We start from the raw sequence: 27,833 nt of genomic DNA, 5'->3' as shown, positions 1-27,833 counted from the left end.
GTAGCAACCATTTAAGCAAATGTTTGGAAAGATTTCAAGAGTGGCGTTAAGAGTCGAACAATATGTTGATTGTTGCTTAGCATGCGATCATGCAACAATTCAGTGTTTGCTGCTTAATCAGTAGCATAATGTAATCACACTGTATTATATCGGCGGTTGTGAGATTTGAATCATAACCAAGATTTACGTTACTTAATATTTGTAGTACATAAAGAGAATATATGTCTTCAGAGTTGTTGTTCTAGGGGTGATAAATCACAGCAATTATAGTCTTGGATTGTTTTGAGTGGTGGTTTTGTCGTGGAAAAGGTCAGCTATTTCGCTCTTCAAGCAAACAATATACCCCAAGATGGCTTTTATTTTCCCTGTTGATACCATATTTGTCGTTTTTACAAGCTCGCCATGTAAGTTATATGGCTTACTTAAGTTTTGTTGTGGTTTGGGGGTAGCTTGGGATAACGGCAACAGCACGACTATTTGGACGATAAATTAAGGTGGTGTGGTCATGATGGTCAAGGTGTCCATTTCTCCTGAGTAATTTGTCGTTTAAGCCCCTGTTAACACTAACAAACGACGCTCATTGGCGGCCGTCCGGGCAATTATCATGCTGATGTCTTTCTTGATGAGTTGAGCTTGACCTACTCAATCACGGTCACAAGAGCAATTGAACCACCATCAATCTCAACAGCCCAATGTATGTGGCAAGCCATTAGAAATAAAAGTTCTGCCTCGGATTAATGGCTCTTATTCTGTCCAACGCATAGCGCCATGGCAATGTAACAAGTAGTTAGTGGACAAACAGTTATAGCCTATTAACCGTTTTTGGTCTTGATGGATACCCACTGCACCGATCAATGCCCGACGGAGCCAAACTAGCATACCCTCATTACCCGGATCGACTGCTGTCACCGTGCTCTGCTTCCTACTTGTGCATTGGTTATTAGCGCCAGGCAAAAGCAGCTCGGTGCACACCCTATACCACATTGTCGAGGCATGGCTTGATATCACCAGGGTGAGAAATCTCAGGTTCACTTGCGCTGATTTTTGTTGCATTGAGTTAACAAGCCTTTTCTTAGAACAAAATGTCTAACTTTAAAGTATTTACCTATGGTTACCAATAGCACAGAGAACGGTATATACTATGCAAATTATATAATATTATTGTTTTTATGCGTTTTCAAATGTGTGTTTGACCCTGAAGACCGCTAACAAAAGCGTCTCAGTGAAAACGACTTATGATGAAGATGCAAGGTCCAGAACTAAAGTTTATGTCATGAAACCGTTATCCCCTGTTTAGACTAACGATGATATGACCTCTGTCTTTGAACCACATAATATATTTGTTTATTTATTCCGAATTATCATTTCCGCCAAAATAATCTTACCAATTTACCTTTTTATCCAAAAAAAAGTTATGCCATGTCTAAATCTTAAGTGCAATCTGTCCAGAGACTTTGATGAGGCTATGTTGTCCAGAACCATATATATTATACACAAGCAATTTATTTATTTCAGCATCACTGACTTTCCTCTTTGGCATTTTGACCCCAAAATCAATAGGCTTCTTGTTTAAATCAAGTGTAAGACATCGCAATGCCTTGCTGATTGTACACAATCGAGAAGATATATTGTCCAAAATGCAATACAAAATTAAGAAGTGCTAAGAGTCAAATTACGTTCAGGGCTGGACGGTGGATATAGGTAGGATGGGATTGTGCATGATTCCATGTAAAATGGACATTCGCGTTGGCACTTTCATGGATTAAGACAAAGTAAAAACTGTTGCGACAGTTATAGACCTGAGGCTATGAACCATAGTTTTTGTTAATTTGGTGAAGATGCAGAGTACAGGCGATGATACCAGCAGTAGCAATGCACCAAACCAATTGCAATCAAAAAGCATAAAGAGGTCGACTTTTGCCTATTTCAAAAGTGACTTGCACAAACCAGCACCAAATATAATGTGCAGTCTAAGCCACAGCGTTAATAAGCAGAACACCACGATGTTGACAAAATGATACAAGTAGCTATTGTGCCAATGCTTGACTCCATCTGGTTTGCATGCACTTGAATGATCTGTATCCTAACATGTTCTGTACTTTCATGTAATATCTGCGCGTGCTTATGTGAAGACTTTGAGCAGCATTGATTGTGTGTACAATGGCTGGAGTGATTTCCAACAGATGCTGAGCTAGCCAGACAGCGACAATGTCTACGTTATTTAAGAGAGTGGCAATAATGAACATATCGTTCAAAGGTGCTTCCATGTAAGCGTTTAAACGTTCAAGCCAGCCACTCTAGCTAATTCTTTGCGATTGTTCTGCAATGCCAAGGTCAGATTTACGTGTCAAAGCTACATGAGACGGCGTCATTTCAGTTGCATTGATAGTTTTCACGCAAATACAAATGTGCTTCTGATGAATCCAAGCGCCAAGAGGAAAGGGGCTATAGTGATGCACTGTTTTACGGCATATTATTGGTAGCCCCGTGGCGAGGGTTTTATCTTCGTTGAGAATACTCTCAATGATTTTCTGTATCCCATAAAGTTGGCGCTGGTTAGTGTTGGCAGCCTCCATCTGCTGCCTCATGACCCTGTTTCGCTCTTTCATTATATATGGTTTCTTCTCCATCAACATTTCGTCTCAAGGCGTCTTCGCTTCGACGAGTTTTCTTTATTCTATGGGGATGTTCATATACGAGTGTACTTATGAGTTAGGCTTATTTTGGTTCTCAGTTTGTTATTACGAGACTCACATTTGATTCGTTACAAACAAGATTCTCTCGAAGGAACTATCATTTGACTGTCTGGAGAAAATAGTTCCTTGAATAAAATATAAGATTGTGTCTTTTAACTGCTGTGTTAATATTATAGCTGCGATTATTGGGCTATAACACAATTTTAAAAATTGGCCTCAATGGCGGTCAATTTGAATGTATGGACGGCACCTTTCTAGTTTAGGACCAACTATTTATCTTTATACGTCTTCCATTGCAAAACACCATGTGAGTATAACAGTCCAATCAGGAGAGGTGTGTTTAAGATTAGCACCATTTTAATTCAGGACCATCCATTTACATACCAAGTATTTTATCGAAATAACCATGTCTATAAGGCCGTCCACTCATGAGGAGTAGCGGAAAAAGAATGTATAATTAACTGCCATGTTGGCTATAAATAATGCCAGATCATTTTCGTTTCGAAGCTACTACAATCTATTAAAGAGGAATAGCTGTATATAAATTGCGAAATGCTGTTCATATATGAGCTTCATTCGGCTCCGTCCTCGTTTGCGACCGACTAGGCATCGTAAAATTTCAACATGTCATGAACAGCAAAATATCAGATGTTAAATAATCATGCATATTTGTTAATCTGAATGATTCCGTTCGACTCAGGCCCACTGCAGTCGTACATGAACTTATCTATGACAAGCTGGCTATGATTGTGTTAAAAATGAATTGCTTTCATTAACTTTTAGATAAGATCTTGAATCAAAATGTGCGCAATACATACACAATATATTGATCTGAAACTCCCCTGACTTTATATAGTCCCCAGTGTTGGTCCCATCTCGAGCTTCACAGAATATATGCATATTTTGATACTGTGGATCTCCTATCAGTTTCAGTGTACTGAATGATATCACGAAGTCTGAAGTGGCCTGGCCTACTACCCTTATCGCGTCTGGTGTGGAGGAAATATATTCAGTTTCAATAAGTATAGGTAACTGGTTCACTGGTCTTTTGTACCAGCGGAATGTTGCACGAGGACTGCTGCCAACAGGAGCAGTGCTACATCTGATATCAATACTTCCTCCCCTGACAACATTAATTGTTGAAGTTACTGTTGCACCTGAAGTATTTGTCATCTCAACAGTGGTAACTGGAACTGAAAAATAACGATTAAGAGATTCAAGGCTCTTGAAATTATGAGATGTAAAATTAAACGAATTACATTAGAATTTCAACAGGTATTTGTCAATAAATCTAAATATCAGATTAATAATGTATTTTGTATAATTCCTTTCTTAGAAATATTGTATAAGCGACTTAGGTTGTTCATGCATTTCTGCAAGAAACCAGAACAATTATATTTATAAATCAGCAATATGTGCTATCTTTTGAAATAAAGTGTATATGATTGAAGAGGATACAGGGAAAATTTTAATACATATGTTTCATTAATTTCGCTAAAATACGTAGAATATTGCTTTGTCCTAGTTCTGAGCAAATCCATTGAATTAGATGTGTCACGTATAAGTCTCTCTGATGAGGGAGAATGTGGGTTTGATCCCCGATGGAGTCATACCAAAGACTTATAAAAATGGTACTTACAGCTGAATCGATTGTTAGCTTTAGGGCTGATCGGCGTGGTGTCAGGATAATGTGATTTGTTTGGACATCACGCTACATGTCTGTGGCATGATGTCCCAATGCTAGACGTCACTATAAACTGTCACAATGTTGACATCGTAAAGATATGACTGAAAACTATTTTTTTACGGTTGTCAAGCAATTAGCATACACTATTGGATTTTTTGGGTCATGTTCGTATGATGCAAAATCGTTTACTTACATTTTGAGTTTAAATAATTTCGATATATTCCCGTGTGAATATCCATGCATTCTGGATCAGGACTAATTTGTTAATACGGTGGATAGGGAAAGAATGCAGACCAGACCATGGTGCACAACGGTTCTCAGCGCACCATTAAGGTACATACTCTTAGATGACTGCACGATAGGAGTTAATCAGTGCAGTCAGTATGGAATTTTGGGTCTCTCCTTACCACAATATGTCATGCTACTGAAGTTTTGTTATTTCGAAACAATTTGCCTCCTCACTATGGGCATCTGTATTGATTCAGCGCTCAGACCATTTTTTCATGTGCACTATATTACGTATTCAACAATCCACTGTTTAATCTGTCTGGGTCGCTATTTGTTTCGAGGATTTTCCCTGTAACAAAATTCCTCTGAAATCTTGATGTTATAGATCAACTGGACAAATCTGATCAGAGATGTCTTTGCTAGAATGTCCATATGATCAGCCGATCAAATGAAAGATCACCTCAGTTTATAAGCGAAATGTATTCAAATTTGAACAGACACAAGGTTGGAATCAGTAAGATTGACATATTAAATATCATCAAATATATAGTCAGTACATTGTTCTCAAACACAATGAATTAGAAGCAAGATCGCTTTATTAATATTAAGAGATTTCACTTACATGGGGATACTTGTAAGGTCCTAGTGTTATAAACTTCCATACCAAATCTGATCTGAATATGATACGAAAAATGACATCTGATCTGAATATGATACGAAAAATGACATCTTGAATGTTCGCATCCACAGTCAATCAGGCGCAAAATCACATTTTTAATGTGCATGAATGCTAGACGTAATTGAAGCGTAAATACAGAATATGATCAAAACCTGATAAGAAATATAATCATTTGTTAATTCACAAGCTCTGGCAATGAGATGCAAGATCATGTCATACATAAGATTCGATGTTTCTCGTAATCAATATCATCCGCATTCCAATATAAACATAAATTCCAATTATGAGCAAAGCCTGGTCAAATATGTAGCTCTAGATTGTTAACAAACGCTGTAAGTCAGATAAGAGATCGTATCATTAATATTTGTGGAGACTACTCAAAAAGGAAATCATCGTCAGTGTTGAAGTAATTTTAAATACAAATCTGACCAAAGTAGCATAAGAGCGTACGCTTGTAGATTGTTTTCAAGAAAATTTTGATGCACGAATGGATAATGGAGGAAGGACAATACATAACAGAAAACAAAGATATACCAGATGCTTTACTGGGAATTTTACCAGGAGAGCTAAAATTGAACAACAATATTCATTAAATACGTGCACTTACTTTTTGGTTTTATCACTAAAACCGCAGAGCTGTTGCCATACTGACATGTCCAGCCAATTGTATCTTGCATAACATTAAAAGATGAAATAGTAACACCAATTGATGTAGTAGTAGCACTGTACACATATCTTGCTGTATCATTAGGAGGGGAACATGAACCGTGTGGAAGACAAGTGCTAAGCCTCACACCAGTATTATTAACAATCCAACTTGCTGGCACAATAAAAGATGGAACACTACATTTCAAGTTTACTGTCTCTCCATCCATAGCAAAATACCTATCTGTTGATATTATGACCTGGGCGTCTGGAAAATAAATGATTACAAAGAACATCAAGTAGATAACTGTAGCACAACCTGACTTTTAACATTGTAAGCAAATCTTGCTCTGTCATTAAGAGGTACGTTAAGGTGTTGAAGGATAATTGAAAAGACCAAAGATGGGACTATTAGTATGATTGCTATGCCGTGTGCTGACAAATATAGAAAGGAATACTACTGATCAAGTTTACTGCCTATCCATCATTTGCTAAATATTTATCTGTTTTGATGTATGGGACCTTTGTAAAGAATAAAAAACGCGAGTATAGAGTGGCAATTAGAGTAAAATACATCCATGTGTCTTTTGCTTCTTGTTATATTATTCTTATTTTTAAAAAATATTTTTCCTAAACATGCTGGAAAATTAAACTTGGTTTGCTACTTATTTGTCATTTGTTTAAGGGGTGGAGTTCAGTTGACGGTTAATTGACATGACTTAAATAAATGTTGAAGGCTGTTATCCAAAATAGTTTTAGATGGCTTAATGTTTGGAGGTTTTTGCATGTTTAGTAATGTCACATCATCGTCATCATTTGCAAAAACAGAAATTACCCATTACAAGTTTGTTATTTGTATTGGAATAGGTAAACGTTTCTAACGCAGATTTTTAAAAGTTGTCGTAATTTTGTTTTCTCTTATTATCAGGAAAAACAGCCCTATTCATGGCAGATTGTGATCCCTTACATAGACACCTTGCCACGTTTAGCTAAAATGCTGAAGGAAGGGTAACTTGGTGTATGGCAAGTCAATTACAGCCAGTCTTTTAGTAAAGTATGGAAACAATTTTTATTTAAATTTATATCATATGCGATTTTGCTAAATTTGATGTGTATTAGCTAATATGACTGAAACATACAAACGATACTTTTCTCAAGCAACTATGGTCATGTGGAAAACAATTATTTTCTTTGGTCTGCGACCCTAACACGCACCTATTAACAAGACTATCCTTACCGATGTGATTGTCATGCTCTAATTGTTGCCTGGGAGCATTGCAGAATTAAATATGTTGCACACAAAACAATTTACATTCAGTTATTGTGAACTTAACATTTAATCTTACCACCCAAATTCCGTAGTCTTCTTTATCTTTATACATCCAAGTTGCTAAATAGGATTGGTAACTGTAGACGCAAGATGATTTGAAATTTCTGAAGAAATGAAATTGGCCAAGGACGGAGGAAGAATATAATGATAATACAACTCATGGCGCCTGCTATTGAGCGTAAACTGAGGTTGACATATTAGGATCTGTTCTGAGTTTATTTCGTGCAATTCCTTTTACATTTTGATTTGGATTCTCTTTATAAACTAAACATTTTATCTTTCAGTTAGTAATATGTAGACCTTATAGTACTGACTTTCCGTTTTAAAAATGCCATGATATGGAAAACATTGACTGAGGTCCCTTTAAGGTAAACGGAATGATTAATGTATAAGCAATGACGATGGTGTGTATAATATTATAATATTGTGTTATTGTCTATCTCATAGGATTCATTCATATTAGATAATAATATTTTAAAGAGAATACATACCAGCTTGATACGTCAAGGAAAATCTTCTCTTTGTTATAGATCCATCCGTGATAAAAATTACATGCACTTCGTTTGACATCGAGATAGAAGTCAAAGGTGCATTGTTTTTGTTGCATATCCGACTGGCATCCAAAATGTAATTGTCACCTAACAATTAGATATACGCCAATCAAAACTTTAATTCTCTATCAAGTTATTATCCACCAACAACGTCAAGCGAAAAGTTTTAATTAGTTTTGGAAGCGTAGGTATCAAAGTATTTAACTGCATGGATAACCATTGCATGACTTTTTGAGATTGTTATATACAAGCCTGTGAGTAGTTGACATGCATTCAGATTTTGTGCGGTACATTCGATTTGATGATCATTTCAAGACTTTGGTCACAAAATAATGGGTATTATAATACTTTTTAGGCCTAGCTAAATCAATTCGAAATATTGCCCGCGAATCCTGGAAAATCGTGCAATTTATCGAGTAGATGAACATATGATTACTCATATGAAATAAATAAAATAATGATAACAGTTTCTTGCAGTGTATGTTGTAGATAAATATCTGAATGCTTTACACTTCTGCTTGCCTAACGATAATAAAGTACACACCATTTCCCGATGTTTTTTTTTCAAAATACCTAGATATATCTGAAGATAACCCTTGGAGCAGTCATCGTTTTCATCAAGGTCGACATCAGTGATGTTTATGACGATTCTGTGATTGATAGGCGCGTCAATAGTCCAGTGACATTGCATGTAGCCGTTATATTGTAATGAGTAATTAGGGGAAGAGAGTGTGGATGAAGTTGTTCCAGCCAATAAGAGACCTCCGCAAGACGATGCTACAATAAGTCAATAAAAGAGTATAACCATAATTGGTTATTATTATGTATGCGTAACAGTTCAATTAATGTCCTGGTTAACTTCATATTAATGCCCAGAAATGTGTAACGGTTCACTTTTATTATTACATTTCTGCAGTCCATTCATAATTATATATATATATATATATATATATATATATATATATATATATATATATATATATATATATATATATATATATATATATATATATAAATAAAGTGATTGTTAAACATTGTTAATGGTGTATGTTACTTTTTCACCATAGTGGAATCTAAGGCATTTCAGTGGATTAAAATAGCACTCATCATACATTAATATTGTCTAACACACATGACACAATGACACATCAATGAATAAGACATAGTAATGAAGAAATAGTTAAATTGGAACTTAAATGCTAATAACCGATATTGAATTTTATGATTCGATGAGGTTCATGTTCTTTAGTTTCAACCACTTTGTTCTGAATTACATTTTTTAAAATCTCAGACAGATACCAGCAGTGAATTGCAAGGCGAATCTTGTTTTCGGTCTTGATCCATCTGTCACGAAAATGACATCGGCTTCGTTTGATCCCGAGATGAAAAGTAAACCTTTAGTGTTGTTTCCGCACAGATGCTTGGTCTTCAAAATGTAACGGTAACCTAGAAATGGATCCCAAATATGAGTTGAAAAGATGTCTTGGTATGATTAGTTATAGTTCTAGCATTACCAGTATGCTCTATGTTATATGCAAAACATTTACTCAGAACGTATCATTGTATTGCTTCTACAAATCAATCTTCAAAACAACTCCTTGAAGCATTCATTAAATAAAATGTATTTCTTCTTATTGTTCAAGTCAAATTTATTTCATTTATTTCATTACCAAGTTTTGTTTGCAAAACTGAATTCAATATATAAATAAGTCGGCGAAGAAAATAAGCATATCATTCATCGAGCTTCACCTTCGTTTTCTTTATGGTACAATATGGTTATTGCTTATTTAATGATAATTGTAAAACAAAAATGTTAAGTCTGTTTTGAATGGCATTCTTCTATCTTCTTTCGGACTAATAATGCAAATTTCCATACTTTTGAGCCTGAAGTACAAAACGTGCAGTGCAGACCTGGTTGAAAAACAATCTAGTTAATTAAAATGTGAAGTCCCCGCTTGATCGTTCATAACTCCATGTTGCCTATCCTCATAATGTGGATTTAGGATCATCAAAACATTTAGTTCCTTACAAAAGTTAATATGTTGCCATCTGATGATAAATCAATTCTATTCTCAAAGTAAGGTGTCTCATCAGCATGTTCATTTATCAAAAGATGGAAGACAAAAAAGCAGTCTAGTCATCATCTGTTATGAAATTTCGTTTCACAACACCTGTTTCATTCAGATATTATGCGCGATTTATTTCTCCTCTTGATGACTTTCGATCACTCCTTACTTTCCTTGATTTCCATGTCCATTTTAGGTTTTCCTAACTGTCTTAGTTTGTTGTTACAGGTACATACCGATTGCCCTTTATTGGCATGTCGCCTTATGCTAGCATCTAGTTCAATATGTATGTTGTTTCTTACTGACTTCATTATTTCGTGTGTGACGTGTGCTTGTTTTCAGTTATATTTGAACTTCTACTTAGGAGTGCGATTGATTAATGAAGATCGTAGCTCCTACAATAAGACATCAAACATTTAACATAGCTTCATTCTGGCGGAACATCTTAGAGAGGTAATATTAGTGATTGGAAATGCATAAATGTGAAGATGCATAATTATGTTTTAAATTGATGAAAGGCGGTAAATAATGTGAAGATATAGTCCTATTCAAACTCAAAGCAAAGTTTGCGAAAAGGCGTCACTACAATAAATAAGTTGCTTATATATTTCTTTCATTTTCTGCACATTTATTTATCTTTACTTTCTCTATAATTACATCCAATGCATTATATACAAGTTTAAATGCATCGAGATTATTCCAGGAATAAACATGGAGACAACGTTTCCAAATGTCAGAATGGTTTATATTGTATTTTCTGAAAATAGTTACATTATAATGAAATTGCTTGAAATTTTGTGCGAATGAATATTGCAGAATCGGCATAAACACACCCGTTTGTTTTATCACGCTATGCATTAGCCAATAGTCTAAACTCATTAACTGTATGTGTTCTGTTTAAACTCTAATAATACTGTCGTCTAGCAGCAGGGAAGTTCTACAGACCCCCTGGCTCAGATAATTTTAAGCCTCTCACCAAACATTTATCCGTAGAAGCCTCAGATTTCAAAAATAAAGCCTCCTACGCAAAATAATCCGCAAAATTTCAACCCAAAGTGCATTTTTAGGCATAAAAAAAAAGGCAGCTTTTTTGGGGGGGGGTATTGTAAAATTTGTTTGTTGTTGCAAATTTGGGTTGCGGATGCTAATTTTATTTTACAATAAAACAATATCGTTGAAAATAAGATGAGTAAAAAAACTAGCACAGTTGGAGAACCTCATTCTGCTAGATTAGTGCGAGAAGAATTAGCTGCAGTAAAGAAGCTTATTCCGACAAAACGATTATTTAAGAAAAAAGTTCGTGAGTACGATGATGAGCAACATCATATTGGTGAAGTATCGTCAAAGTGGTTGAGTCCAGTTACTGGAGTGATCGAACAAGCTGCATATGGCAAACAAAAGAAAGATAAGGAACTTAGAGATCTTGGGCTTATTCCTATGATGAAAGATATCGAGCAACACACTCGAGTTGTTCCTGGCCAGCTTGATCAAATTCATCAAGAACAAACACAAGTACGTCAAGCACAAGCACAGAAACAAGAAGAAGAACAAGAAGAAAGATTAAGGATCCCAGGCTCCAGTAAATTTACCGATGATACTATCGCAGAAATAAAATCAATGAAACCGGATGAGGTTGTGAAATTTACTGTAGAAAATTATAGGAAAGATAAACGAACAAAATTGATGAAACCTAATACTGCCGAAAAAGTAACATTTACGCAATGGACCAAGTGGATATACTATATCCACAATGATGTCACAACGGTTAAAAACGATCCAGAATATTCTAATTTTTTAGTTGATGTGAATCTTTATAAAAAACCTTCATCCAGCAAAACTGAACCAGAGGAATTTGAATATGAATATCCAAGGGCAATACAAAAAATAATAACAACAAATTATTTTACCGACGATGCTCTTGAACAATTTAGTGACGAAGATAAATTAATTCAAATAGCTAGATTCGGTTTTATGAAACCAGAAAAATATTTGAATCCACAACATCAGCATTTAAGATTGACAAAAAGCCAGTGGATTCCTACGGTGTATTTTGCTTCTGTGGAGAAGCCGGTTGACATAAGCGATCCTGATTATAAAAATTTTATAGAAAAGATAAATCGATTAGATCGAGAAGAAAAAATATTACCTGAGAAACAAAAAACAGGATATGGATATTCAGTTTGCCCCGACAGTGTTGTTAACGACGTATCTCGCCTCGAAGTATTAATCGGAGGAAAGCGAGCCGGAAATAACTCTCACGAAATAATCAACGAAGCATCAGATATTTGTCAGCGATTATTCCGTGGTGGCGTGATTGATTCTCATGTTTATAAAGAACTTGTTGATGAGCTTATCGATTAAAACAACACAATTGAAATAATGATTATTCACAAACATCAACGCAGACCAGCACCGGTCCGCGTAGTTAACTCTCGATTGCCAGTATATAAATATGTTCACGGCAACGGACTTGGCGATATCATTGGAAGTCTTGTCACGCGAGTAGCACCTAAAATTGGTCCTGTGATCAAACAACTAGGATTAAAAGCAATAGGAAAGATTGGTGAAACCGCTGTTTCTGGTATTGGCAATTTAGCTAGTAAAGGATTCAACGCTGTCAAAAGTAAAATATTAAATTTAATACGTAAAGAAAGACCAGTCAGATTACCTATCACTAGAGAGATGCCGCCAGAAATTAGCAAAACCATAAATGAAGCAGCAAATAAGAAAATAAACGATCTGGCGCAGGAAGTTGCTAAGACAAATATAGCACATGAAATTGCAAACACAAATCTAGCTCATGAGATTGCAAACACAAATCTAGCTCATGAGATTGCAAATACAAATCTTGGAAATACAAGTTTTATTTCAGGAGATGGTCTTCGTTTTAGACGATATCATTAGTAATAATGTTTTCACAAGTGTCAAATGAAGTGTTTGACATGGACGAACCCGTAGGTAGAGACACATCCGTGCGAGATTTTCAGTATTTCTCGTACGAGTTAGTTGAACCAAATACACCAAACCGCAAGGAAATTCAAGTTCACGATACAACAAGATATTTTCTTCCGTCTGAGGCGTATATCGAGGTTGTTGGAATACTTAATAAAACCGATAATACCAACTACGCTGCAGATTTTAACGTTGGATTTGTGAATAACGGTATCATGGCATTATTCAAGAGTGCCACTTACATGATTGATGGAAGAGAGATTGAATCAATAACTGAAAATGTTGATGTAGCAACAACAATTATAGGTTTAGCAAGATACTCGGATGATTTTACCAGATCAGCTGGTCCTAGTATGATGTTTGCTAAGGACAATTCTGATGCACCTATATTCAAACCGTTTGTCGTTAGACGACCGAATAATAACGCTGGTAATGCTGCTGTTGATGTTGAAAATATGATAATTAATCAAACTGAAAATTACAATCTTGGATTTGCTACGCGAAAAAAAATGTTAGTCGGACCGGAGAATAATTTCTCTTGTGCAATTCCGTTGTCTCATATTTTTGGATTTTGCCGGCATTTCAGGAAAGTTATTTATGGAGCAAAGCATACAATTTCCTTTATTCGAGATGCCGCGGGTAATGATAGAGCCATTTGGCGAGAGGCGGGTGATGCTGGTAAGGTAACATTAAATAAAATTACTTTGTGGATGCCAGCAGTAACACCATCAATTCGCGAAGAAGAAAAATTATTATCATTCATGAATCAAGGAGGAAAATCCATTATGTCCTGGTTAACAACAACAACCGACTCCTCCGATGTTAATATGAACGGAATATACACTTGGCGAATTGCGTCACAGCAAGGCGTTTCAGCACCCAGGCATATATTCATTGTTCTTCAAAATGCAAATAGATACGATCAAACTCACAGTCACATGATATTTGATCAATTTGGGGCAACAAACGTATCATTAAGAATAAACGGTCAACAAGAACCATCCGAAGAAATAGCTATCAATTTTGCTCAATATTCTACGGCACGCGCGTATCATCGATTATTAAGTTATATGGGTCGCGATCAAAATATTGATACCGGATTGCAAATATCACAACTAGATTTTAATACTCTCTATCCCATCTATTACTTTTCCCTGGAACATCTTGATTTGGTAAAGCAGTCGGTTGTCGATATTCATTTCAAAGCCAGAATTAACACTGGAGGACCGGCGAGAGCCATCGCGGTTATTCTTAGTGATAGAACAATGATCCTAGAAGGCATCAGTGGTAGAATGAGAGTCATCGACGCGCCCGTAGAAAATATGTGATAAATTCTAAATTTAGATAAAGTGATTATTAATATGCCATACGAACACGTCAGCGTAACACTGACCCCGGGTCAGATAAAAAAACTTCAAGCAGCAACAACAGCGCGAAGAGGTTTAAAATTAATCTTGAAAAATAATCAGATTCACGGTGGACCTAACAAACTATCACTGACACGAGGTCAACACGGACGATTTACCAAAGCCAGATCAGCGAATTCTGGTGTTCATGTAACTCTCTCCATTGGCGCAGTGAAAGACATGATCAAGGTAGGTGGCTTCCTTCCTTTCCTATTGCCTTTATTAGCTCCGTTGATAACGGGCGCGTTATCAGCAACGGCTGGATTCGGAGTTAAAAAATTATTGGATAAAGTTACCGGAGGAAGATACGGTAAAAAAAAATACCATCGCGGATCCGGCCTGAGACTAGGACGACCTCCAATGTACGGATCCGGCCTAAGATCATCACGCCATCATCGAATTTAGATTTAATCAATGAAGCAAAGAAAAAGAAAATAAGATTTTTCAGAGGAGTATTCATGCGAGATCAATTACCGGACAAACCAAATTCTACCGAGACAGGAATAATTAACCTCGATAAAAATTCCGGCCCTGGCACTCACTGGGTTGCGTACGCGATTAATCCTCGCGAAATCATTTACTTTGATTCGTATGGACTAGCACCACCAAACGAATTTTTCAAATATATTTCCTCGCTGAAACTTCCAGTTTGGTATTCAACACTTCCAACGCAAACATCAACCGATCCACCAATATGCGGTCCAGAATCAATTAACGTTCTTGATGCAATTTCAAAATCATCCCGCCCTTATCACAAAATTTTATTTGAATATACCGTAGATAAATATCATGGTTGACATTTATGGTAGATCTCTCTTTAGAAAGAAAGAAGAAACAGATGAAGAAAAAAAAATCGATACATCAAATTTTGCAACCAAGAAAGACATTAACAATCTTCTATCGTTGGCAGAAATAAATCCTGGTGAAATTGCTGTTTTTCAAAATACCGAAGGTCGATTACAAACTAGCAATGTCAAAGTAACTGATATGATTAGCCGAGATGAATATAACGAACGCATCAAGCAATTTACTCAATTATCAGATTCAGTAACAAAATCTATCACTGACGTTACTAATATTATCGCAAGTTTACCATCAAAGGCAAATATCGCAGATGTAGAAAAATCTGATAAAGAACTATCAGCGACATTATTGTTAAAGTTGGATAAGGCAGTCTACAATGAAGATCAGGAAAAACTTACAAAGCAACTAACTAAACTAACTAACGATCTTAAAAAACTCGATGAAACCTTAAAACAACTTAGCAAGAAAGTTGATGATAATATAAAGAAAACAACTGATACTTCATTCGTCGCAGATCAATTAACAAAGAAAAAAGTTGATCAGGAATTGCACGATGACCTCATTGATAAAGTAGGAAAGATCAACGAAGATATTACTAATATTATCGCTGACGTTTCTGAAATAAAAACCACAATGGATAAGAAAGGCGATAAAGTGTTATACGACGATCTTAGCAAGACGACAAAGAAAATCAACGACGATATTGCAAAAATCAATAAACACATCGAATCGTTACGTGGAAGTGATGATTACGATGATCTTGTTGAAAAAACAAAATCCATCAACGATGATATTGCCAAGATAAACAAAGATATCGAAGCGGTGCGTTCACTAACATTTCAAAAAGCTGATAAAACATCACACGACGATCTTAGCGATAAAACAAAGAAAATTAGTGCTGATATTGAAACAATGCGTGTGTTAATGAATCAGAAAGACGAGAAAACAAAATCTATCAATGATGATATTGATCAAATCAGCAAAGATATTGAAACAGTTCGCGGATTAGTACACCAAAAAATTGATAAAACATCACACGATGATCTTGGTGAAAAACTAACAAGAACAACCAGGGACGTTACTAACATTCTTGCCGATGTTACAAAGATAAATACTGCAATAAGTGAAAAGGTTGATAAATCATCACACGACGAGAAAACAAAATCCATTAATGATAATATCAATCAAATCAACAAGGACATTGAAACGGTTCGTGGATTAACTCATCAAAAAGTCGATAAATCATCACACGATTATCTTAGTGAAAAACTAACAAAAACAACCATGGACGTTACTGGTATTCTCGCAGATATTAACACAGTACGTGAACAGAAAATCGATAAATCATTATATGATGAGAAAACAAAATCCATCAGTGATGATATTACTAAAGTTAGTAAGGACATTGAAGCAGTTCGTGGATTAACACAACAGAAAGTCGATAAATCATTATATGATGAGAAAACAAAATCCATCAGTGATGATATTATTAAAGTTAGTAAGGACATTGAAGCAGTTCGTGGATTAACACAACAGAAAGTCGATAAATCATCACACAATGATCTTGGTGAAAAACTAACAAGAACAACCAGGGATGTTACTAACATTCTTGCTGATATTAACGCAGTTCGTGGATTAGCGATTCAAAAAATTGATAAATCATCACACGACGAGAAAACAAAGAAGATTGATGAGGATATTAACGCGGTGCGTCAAATCGCAAATCAAAAAGTTGATAAAACATCACACGACGAGAAAACAAAGAAGATTGATGAGGATATTAACGCGGTGCGTCAAATCGCAAATCAAAAAGTTGATAAAACATCACACGACGAAAAAACAAAGAAAATCAGTGATGATATTATTAAGGTTAGTAAGGACATTGAAGCAGTTCGTGGATTAACACAACAGAAAGTTGATAAAACATCACACGACGAGAAAACAAAATCCATCAACGATGATATTAACGCAGTTCGTGGATTAGTAAATCAAAAAGTTGATAAAACATCACACGACGAAAAAACAAAGAAAATCAGTGATGATATTATTAAGGTTAGTAAGGACATTGAAGCAGTTCGTGGATTAACACAACAGAAAGTCGATAAATCAGCACACGACGATCTTGGTGAAAAACTAACAAGAACAACCAGGGATGTTACTAACATTCTCGCCGATGTTACAAAGATAAATACCACAATGGTTCAGAAAGTTGATAAAACATCACACGACGAGAAAACAAAATCCATCAACGATGATATTAACGCGGTTCGTGAATTAGCTAATCAAAAAGTTGATAAATCATCACACGACGAGAAAACAAAGAAAATCGTTGAAGATATCGCCAAAATCAATAAGGAAGTTGAAACGGTTCGTGTATTAGCAAATCAAAAAGTTGATAAAACATCACATGACGAGAAAACAAAGAAAATCGACGAAGATATTACTAAAATCAATAAGGAAGTTGAAACGGTTCGTGGATTAGCAAATCAAAAAGTTGATAAATCATCACATGATAATCTCCTAAAAAGAACGAAGAAAATCGGCGATGATGTTACTGGTATTCTCGCAGATGTTACCAAGATAAATACCGTAATGGAAAAAAAAGTTGATAAAACATCACATAATTTTCTTGACGAGAAAACAAAAAAAATCAACGAGGATATTATCAAAATTAATGAAGAAATTTCCGTGATACGTCAAATCATTAATGGAAAGGTCGATAAAATATCACACGACGATCTTGACGAGAGAGTAAAATCTATCAACGAAGAAATTGCTAAGGTAAATACAACAATAAGTGAAAAAGTTGATACGACATTGTACGACAAAGAAATTCTAGGTATCAACACAAAACTATCAAAATTGAAAATTAATAAACTTTCGAAATTTAATATACCAGATCAAGTAGTGGCAGATAATTTATCTTGCCACGTGTCATTTGTGTTGGGGGCGCAAGATCTTATCTGGACGCCTGAAAATGATTCTTTTTCTTTTACTGCGCCGATACAAGGTATTTATCGAATATATATTCTCGCCGGAAAAACAAAACTTAGCGTGAAGGCTGTCAAATACAGCATTTGTGAATATTATCCTGGATTTTTTATTATTTCTATGAACAAAAATGATACTGAGACTTTCAGATTAACACCGCCGGATAGAACCACCACGGGACAAGTGTTTTATTTTGTAATTTTCGAATTTTTAGCCACATGGCATGAAATCTCTCCAGGAACAATAGTTGTCGAAATAGGGAAACCCCAACCAGCTGAAAAAATTCCAGTAATCAAATTTAGCTAGATAAACTTCCAACTAGCTGAAAATTTACTAAGAATTGGCTAGATAAATAACTAATAATGACCGCATCGGATTATCGATATAATCTTGCGCGATCATGGCAAGATTCACTAAAAAAACAAATAGACGAGTATCAAATAAAAATAAAGAAATACCAGCGCAGATTAGTTACTATTGATGTTGTTGTTTATACCGCATCAGCAATAATCGCCGGTGCGGGTATTGTTTTATCCGTGGTAACAACAATCGCACCGATCGTAGCAACGATAATAATTTCATCAACAACAACGATAGCTGGCGTTCTCAATATCATTGCAAGAAAAATATCTTCGTGTACAAGCGAGAAACTATTATCGTACAAAAACAAACTAACTAAGATCAATGACGCATATTCGAAGTTATCATCGCTGATTTCCGAAAGTCTCAACGATGGAGTTATATCCGATATAGAATTTTATTCGATGATCAGCATCTACTCGGAGATTGAACAAATGAATAATAATAATGTCCGAGTTAGTCCAGATAGTGACAAACACGACTCCGCCAATAACAACATTAATATCACTAAGCTCAACTAATCCAGAATTTAGTATTAATTTTCCAACTCCAATTGGTGCAAAGGAAATGGCATTGATACAGTTACGAGTTTATAATAGTTGGCCTAATATCAGATCAAAATCATTCGGTAAATTATTATCAAACAATTCACTTGTTGTTGCTGATAAGAAACACGCCGATGGAACTCCTAGTTGGTTTGTCGTTAGTATACCAACCGGCAGCTATGAGATTGAACAGATAAATAGCGAGTTCAACACTAGAATATCGAATATTACTGGCGATGCTAATCCAGGAATAAAGATATCAGCACATGAACCAACGTTATCATCAATCATTGAAGTAAAATCGCCGTATATGGTAGATATTTACCGTTCATCTATCAGGACAGTATTAGGCTGGCCTGATATTCCGCCTGGTAGAATAACAACACCAGAACCAAAGAAGTCCGACTTCATCAGCAATGAAAAAAACTACCACGGACTTGACTTGGACTATATTGATCAGTATGAACAAACTAAGGCGAGTCTTGATTTTTCATCAGGATCAGTTTATATGCTAGATTTGTTCGAGGATAGCATTACAATATTATTTGTTAAAATTATCAACGAATACGAAATACAAAAGAAACTGTTAGAACATTATTTCCAAGATTGCGTATTTAACGTACAAGCTTCATGCAACGAAATTATAATTACAACAGAGCGGATAAATAAATTAGCTGCTGATATGGAACTTATTAACGAACTAGCAACGGGCTATATACAAAACAGCGCCGTTTTTGGTATGGGTTTTATTATTAACGCATTTATGCAACGACATAATCTAACCGAGAGGACGTTGCCAAATTATAAATTTCCCGGCTACAATGTTGATGAGATGAGAAAATTTGTCACTGATACGACTGATAAGTTATTTCCTAAATTGCATGACGCTTGGGTTAAGAAGAAAACACAAGCAGAATCAATCTTGATGCATGATAATGATGGAATTGGACAAGGGAGACATATATCACCTGGGATAGTTAATATAACCGAAGTGATTGCTGTTTATCTTCATGCTGATGTTGTGGAAGGTAGCTACAATGTTGATCCTGCAATATCAAGAGCGGAGCAGGGATTTGTATTATACACATTCTCTCCTAACGTCTCTCCTGGTTACTTGATAATAAAGGAGCCGGTTAATCCGTTTTACCTACGCTGTCATAATCGATTATTATCAAGAATAAATTTCAAACTAACAAATCAAGATGGAAATTTACTTGATATTCGCGGAGAAACGCTGAGTATTAGTTTGTTGGTAAAATCGTAAGCGAAAGTTTTTGATTTTTAAATCTGTATCCCAGGGAAAAACAAACGAAAAAAATAAATAAAACCCAGAAGAATTTTTCAAAATTAATCTTTTTTTTTATTTTGTAAATTTATGCCGTCTTAGGAATCAGAGATTCTCTTGCTTTATTCTCATCAACAAGTTTTTTCAGTTGTCTGACACGAGAACTTGTGATTTTCCTTGATTCATATGCGTCGGATAAAATTAATCTAGCTTTTTCTACTAGCGTTGATAATTTAACAAAATCCTCGATGTGATCATCGCTGACTGTCGCAAGTGATTGATACATCGCGATTTGGATCTTCTTTATTAATTTATATTCTGACGGCAGAGTATATTTATATTCGAGTCTCCCTAGAATAATTGTTTCGAATTCTGATCTGATTTTATTCACATCAAGGTCCGATGGGAGATCTATTTTTCTTTTCAAACTATTAATCTCTCCCATAATATCGTTTATTATTTCTTCGTCCATTATACTAATTTTGTAGTATTTAATTATTCTTCATCATCATCAAATATTATTGGAACATAGAAGAATCTGATCCACTCACCGAGATTGTAGGAAAATGTTCTGTGGTTTATTCCCTCCGCTACTCGCCATATCGATACTGGAGTAATTTCATAAAATTTCGCAGCAGCATATATCGACTCAAATGCAATTTCTTCATTTGTTTCTTGATTTACCGACTTAACTGACTTGGCATCTTTCGGATGTTTTCCAGTGTTACCCGAGGAACAATTTTCACTCTGAGTCACAGCTCGAAGATTAGTTAATTCATTATTAAGTTTATTTCCATCGATATGATCTATAACCAAATTGTCTCTGATGAGTCCATGGAAACATTCGAACACAAATCTATGAACGAAGTAATTTGTTTTTCTTCGCCTATTATTTTTGCTGATTGTGAATTTGAGATATCCATTCATATTAATATTACCAACAAGATTCTTCGTTCTGATGTGTCTCACATTTCCATCCTTGGATGCTTCATAATCATCAATGGTAGGATGTGATCTATATTCACTCATAGGAATCGTTGATTTCATTTCCATATATAATATTTTATACTTCTAAATCATAATTTGCTTTGAAACGATTAATATAATCTTCTTCACAAGAAATTACTGAGGAAGATTTCTTTTCATAATATCTCCGTAGCTCACGATATTTCTTTCCACCACAAGAAAAACATAATCGAGTCTTTCCTCGAATGCCAACTTGGCAAACCAAACATCGTTGTGGTCCTTTGTTGCCTCGTCGAACTTCGTATATATGAGCGCCGCAATATTCACCTCTGCAAGATTTATCACATGATTTTGTTGATCCGACTATTATCCAAGCGCATTGCTTCATTATTATAATTAGATATTTGTCTAAAATATAATAATGGACTTATTTGATCTTGATGAGGCAGAATTTATTGTTCCTGAAGTAGATCGTGCGAAGAAGGAATTTTTCGACGATGGCGCGATTCATGTTTGGTCGACGTGGAAAACTAACTTCGTTGATGCTACGATGAATTTGGAGCGAGCAAGGAAGATAATCGAACACATAAAATCCGAACACAAAGAAGAGCGATTTATTTTCGGAATAAAATTTATTGCACAAATGCCGGACGATACTTGGATTATTCGCGATAAACGAGATCCAGTACGCGGCGGTAAGAAAAATGTCGTTCTTGATAAGAATTCGAAGCCAGGATTATTATTGGGAATTGATGGTCCTTATTATGCTAGAGCCTATCCTTCTAGTGCTGTAGTGTATGGAATTTATCGGCTGAATAATAATCCTGATGCGAAAAATCTACCTGCGATGAAAGAATCACCGATGATAAATTGCGTTGCTGAGAGAGTGATCGAACACATGAGAAATACTCGTCGCGGATCCGGTCTAACTCAATTGAGATTGGATAAAATTAACACGTGGGCAAATACAGTTACTAATGGCGCATCGATTGATGATGTTGCTGCGTTGAGCAAGAAACTCAAATTTCCTATTACGGTTAAAACGTTATCGGGTGAAATATTATACTCGTCGCCGTATAAATCTCGAGGAACACCAATCGAAATCGTTGATCACAATTCACATGCGTGGTCGCATTCGGTAATGATATTCCCGAAGGATCGTGTTGTTAAATTCTATCCCGCGGAATCTTCCACGGATGGCACTGATGCAATGTTCCGGTTTATCAAATTATTAGCCAAGTCCGATCCAATATCAACTTGGTTATTTTCTAGCGAAGAAAAATACGATCAATTTATCTTGCCACGCGGAGATATTTACCGTGATGAAATATTACACGATTCGATGAAAAATATCGCGGAGAAGTATTCGTCAAATCCAGATCAGTTATTAACGAACTGCTTTACCATTCCGTCTGTTGCCGCTCACGCTGCGAGAGAGAGAAATTCGTGGAAACCCACGAAGAATGAATTTCTTAATGATATTCAACTTAGCTGTATCGAATATGGTCACGGAGGATTGTGGAATACCAAATATTATTTCGAAGATATGATTTCAGTTGATATGAGCGCGTGCTATCCTGGAAGTTTCCTTGGATATGGCGATTGTGCAGATTACTTTGCTAAATTCGGCCATCCTACCAGCGAGATGACAAGAGTGGCAATCAACGGACCATTACCCGATTTTGTTATGACAGGATTCGCTCATGTTACTTCGTTCGAACTTGCTGAGAATTTGCATAGGATTTGCTATATTTGGTTTGGTCGGCATTTATCTCAGCGAAGATGGGTTCCCATAGTGCTGTTGAGATATATGTTGGATTCGTCGATGTTACTATCGCTGATAGTGAGTGAAGCAATTATATCCTATAGGAAACAAACTGAAGTGTGGTTACCCACAGATTGTGAGAACGCGAAAGATATTGGAAGAAAAATAATTGGTAAATTCACTCAAGGAGGATCAGTTGATCATAAGCACAGACACGCTAGATTATTCATCAATGATGCTGAGATGGATTTTATTATTGCTGATACAGTATCGCGTGGAATATTTTGCAATAGAGAAAATATTATTATTGATGGAACGAAACTAGGTACCGTGATTAGTTATCTCGATGGAGAGTCAGCGCAGTATACTCATCTAAGATCATCGATGCTCGCTTATGTGAGTATTAATTTATTGTCGATGATAAATAAATTTGCCGATATCGCGGTAAGAGTTGCAACGGATTCATTTTATATCGATAAGAAATATCAGTGTAGGTTGGAAAATTTAATCACTAATGATTCATGGGGAACTTGGAGAATAAAGAATGAGGATATTCTAGATTATTGTGAAGACGCTGATGTAGAAGATTGCGATAAGTTTCATAAAGACCAATGCGATGAAGTATCAGCAGCATCATCTGCGTTTGATCCGATTTCACGAAACAAATTCGTTTATCTGAATGGTCCTGGCGGTAGTGGTAAAACCACACGAGCGATAAACTTATTTTCAAACTCTGATATGATAGTGTTAACTCCAACTCACAGGTTAGCAAGAGAAATAAAGCAGCGTGGCGTTAGTTCTTGCACGTATCACAGTTATTTCAAGTACAGTGGTGGATTATGGGATCCGGCTCGAATGGGAAACAAATATATCAACAAGATTATAGTATTTGATGAAATTTGCACAGTAAATTTAGTTATACTAAAATCATTCCTAAGTTGGTTGGAAGAAAAAAATACTGCAGTGATAATGTGCGGAGATCATGGTCAACCTGATCCTATTGATGGTGAATCTCCTCATAGATGGCTCAGAAACTTTGTGGATTATTATGAAGAGATTGATGCCGATTATAGATCTAATGATAATTTACTAACTGAGTTTAAAAAAATGATTCGATTGCAACCTAATAAGTTTCAATGTGATGTGATGAGAAAAATAATTGACGAGACTTCGATGGATAATTTTCTATCCTTGTGGCGTCCAGATCATTTGATTGTGGCTAGCAGAAAAATTGTTCGTGATAATATTCAGGAAATATTATTCAAACTTCATTATGAGAAATTTCCAACGTTGCCGGTACCATTATGCTATAGGCCCGCTGATACTAGAAAACAAAATATTAATGTTACTTTGCCGTGCGGAGAAGAAAAAATAATGGTTTTGAACGATATTATTTTCGTTGATATTAATCTTGTCAATGATGCGATAAGCGCAGAAAGATCGCCGTGGAAACTCGGATATGCAGCAACGATTCACTCGTCACAGGGATTAACAGTAGATGGTCAAGTCTGGATTGTCGATGATAGAATTTCCTGGTCAAATTTAGTTTATCTAGCCGTGTCTCGAGTAAGAAAATTATCTCAGTTGGGTAGAATTAAATTTCACATTAACGAAGATGGCGGTAATTGAGTATCCTTTGGAATTACTTGTAGTTCCTCTTTGGTAAATCCTCGTTGTGGTGCTAATGAATCTAGAAAATAAATTGCTGGTCTTCCTGATGATCTTGTTACTGCCGATATTTTATGTGTTGTAACACTCCAGTTTGGATCGGTTGCTCTTTTTCTGCCACCCTCGGCTTCTCCTTCTTTATATAAATATCTAACCGTGACACTACCTAACACCGGCGAAATTATTGAACTTCGCTTTAGTGGTATATTTGTTTTTGTAATTGCAATTGCGGGTTTCATTGATATTGTTCGTGTTACTTCGTTATTTAGTGCGTTAATCACGTGAGGTAATCTTGTTACCCAATCGTGAGATCGTTTATCTTGGATAAATTCGCGCGCGTACTGATATCCGAATAATCGTTCTGCAAGAGTTTTATTGAATCTCTCAACGATAGCTTGATTGTGATGAACACCTACAATACCGCGACGGATTTTAACATTATTCTTTTTCATCAGTGAAGTAACCGCGCCAAGAAATTCTCGACCTGGATCAACCTGGAGAAGCTTCGGCCATGTTAATGGAGATCGTGAATAAATTTCGCTAAACGCCTTAGCAATATCTGTTGCTGTTTTATTCGATAACGGTTCCGCTTCTTTGTACCTACTTGCAATATCAACAACCGTCAGAACATATTTGTATATAACTCCGTCAACGGTATCGTAAGGAAGAAACATTAAGTCGGCCTGATGAACTTCGTTAGGTACACTGACAGAGAAACTCGCATATGGTATTTTCTTAGGCGGAGGAAGATAAATTTGCCAAACAGCTTGCTTTGATAACCATGATGCAGCGGTGGAGTGTTTTACTTTTGCGGCCTTGGCAAGTTTGGCAATTGCTGATTTTCCTTTCCAAAATCCTCGCGGAGAATAATATATCTGCTCCATTATAATTTACCAGCACCGAGAACTAATTTACCTTTCATTGCTCCTTTTATCAACCAAGTTGCCAATTTTTCTTTGAATTTTTTATTAGGTACTGCGTCTATTGCGTGAATTAGCTTCACATCAGCGAGATGTCGTTGTTCTAAATCTCCACTGCGATATGCAAGATTGTGATAGTAGCATGCGTTATCAATAGCATTTACTGGTTCTTCACCAGGATTTGGTTGATTATTATTATTAAGTCTTATATCTAGCCTTGTACCAGGTCCGCAATAGTTGTATCCTGGCAGATGTTTCTCTCCGGGATATTTCGCCCAAGGCAATCCTGGCAGATTTGTTAAGGAGGCGGTAATATCTCCTCCGGTTCTTCTATCTTTTTTTTAACGAATCTATATTTGATTGTACCACAAACCGCACATTCACCTTTGATAGCATTCCTGTTGTTGCGTGTAACAACTTCGATTGGATTTAGCGTAGCAGTTCGAGTGCGACACTTAACACAATATGAATCCATAATATTCTAATAACATGAATGTAATTGATTTTTCAGCCACGAAAAAACGCGAGCAAGTGAAACACACTTCAGCATTACCAAATTCGATAAGAATGATAATTATTGGACCGTCGGGATCTGGAAAAACGCAGTTATTGCTAAATTTGATAATGAGATGGCTAAAATGGGATAAATTGTATTTAGTTGCGCCATCCGTTGATGATCAGCGATGTTATCAAGTACTGAAGGAATTTAGTGATAATACTGAGGATGGCACAATAGAATTTATAACGGATATCAATGAAACTCCATCAGTGGAAAATTTAGATGGTGATGCTAATAATCTTGTTGTTTTCGATGATGTGATGCTGGATAAGCAAACTAATCCGGCTAGGATATTCTCGCGTGGCCGACACAAGAACACCGATGTGATTTACGTGACGCAGCGATATACGCAAATTCCAAAGGTTATTAGAGATAATTGTAATATTTTATCGGTATTTAATGGCGTTGATACTCACACGCTGAGGAATATCCATCAAACTTGGTGCAATGGCGATATGGATATAAATAAGTTTAAAAATTTCTTTAGTCACGCTCAAGCGACTCCACACGGATTTGTCACGATCAATCTTCATGATCCACGTAGTAGATATCGAATCGGTCTTGATCAAATTTACTCATAAAATTGCAACCCAAATTTGCAACAACAAACAAATTTTACAATACCCCCCCAAAAAAAAGCTGCCTTTTTTTTATGCCTAAAAATGCACTTTGGGTTGAAATTTTGCGGATTATTTTGCGTAGGAGGCTTTATTTTTGAAATCTGAGGCTTCTACGGATAAATGTTTGGTGAGAGGCTTAAAATTATCTGAGCCAGGGGGTCTGTAGAACTTCCCTGCTGCTGTCGTCTGAATGCATAGTACTATCTAAACTTGTTTTCTCATTTCTATCAGAAATAAGAGAAAAACTAAAAAAAAATTTTCTTAGGGACTGTATTAGGATCCAATAACAGGTGATTGGCTTCGTTTGCAATTAATTTAGCCACACACAGATCATACGAACCCATTACATAAGTTTTGCAATAATGAAAGATAACTTCAGTGAAAGTTACTGCTTTCTCGTAAAGAAACTGAAGCCTGATTATGCATAAAGGAGATGTGTGCGATGGGTAGGATCGACGATTGCGTTCTTTGAATTAGCTAGTATGTTCATGCTTACCTCATGTAAATGTGATTGATTCATATGATGATAAACAACTTTAGGGTTACAGAATTTGAAACTTTGATATATGTTCTACACACGCATAAATAAAGGCTTTCAATTTCACATTATAATATCATTCAAACGATATTGACTAAAAGCCTAATATTTCTTATGGGGAGGATTTTCACACCTTTTAACGTGTGTTATACTCTATGGATTACATCAAAAGAAATGATAAACTATATAACGAGAACAAGCACAGTGACCTTAAAAATAACGGTGTGCTTAATTAAAATTAGTTTTCATAAAAAGTTGATACAAAATGGTTTGGATAAAAGTTGTGATACTGCTATGCCTGGGGTAGTACCAGCATATACGATAAGCACATGAAATTATATTGATTCACCCTTTAAACTATAACATTTTTGCTGAAAGTAAGATTCGCTGACTGTTAGTGACAGGAAGAAAATCCGGTTATATTGTCATCAAATATAATAAACCTCGAATACCTTATGATTAACATTATGCACCCACCCAAGTATATCTGAAGGAAGTACCAAGGACAGCCGCCGTCGTTTTCTTGGATGTCAATGTATGTTATATTCAGAACAATTCTGGAATTTATTGCA

At 35.8% G+C, this 27,833-nt stretch overlaps 1 protein-coding gene across 1 annotated transcript in view; it reads right to left on the bottom strand.

Moving 5' to 3' along the window:
- LOC149782281 (uncharacterized) overlaps window positions 1–27,827 on the bottom strand; it is a 65,244-nt gene extending 37,417 nt beyond the window's left edge. Inside the window, exons 1-6 of the mRNA XM_089933662.1 lie at window positions 27,739–27,827; window positions 9,116–9,262; window positions 8,390–8,593; window positions 7,757–7,903; window positions 5,898–6,203; window positions 3,515–3,889 (exon numbers count right to left, since the gene is read on the bottom strand). Of these exons, the coding sequence (XP_089789788.1) occupies window positions 3,515–3,889; window positions 5,898–6,203; window positions 7,757–7,903; window positions 8,390–8,507 (946 nt within the window). The 5' untranslated portion in view covers window positions 8,508–8,593; window positions 9,116–9,262; window positions 27,739–27,827. The remainder of the gene's footprint in view (window positions 1–3,514; window positions 3,890–5,897; window positions 6,204–7,756; window positions 7,904–8,389; window positions 8,594–9,115; window positions 9,263–27,738) is intronic.
- Window positions 27,828–27,833: the final 6 nt, after the last annotated feature.

This window comes from Sinohyriopsis cumingii, chromosome 15 (genome assembly GCF_028554795.1).
Source record: "Sinohyriopsis cumingii isolate HCF-2022 chromosome 15, ASM2855479v2, whole genome shotgun sequence".
Classification (NCBI taxonomy): Eukaryota; Metazoa; Mollusca; class Bivalvia; order Unionida; family Unionidae; genus Sinohyriopsis; species Sinohyriopsis cumingii.
The sequence above is the reverse complement of the archived record's forward strand: the minus strand, read 5'-3'. Positions and strand labels throughout refer to the sequence as shown.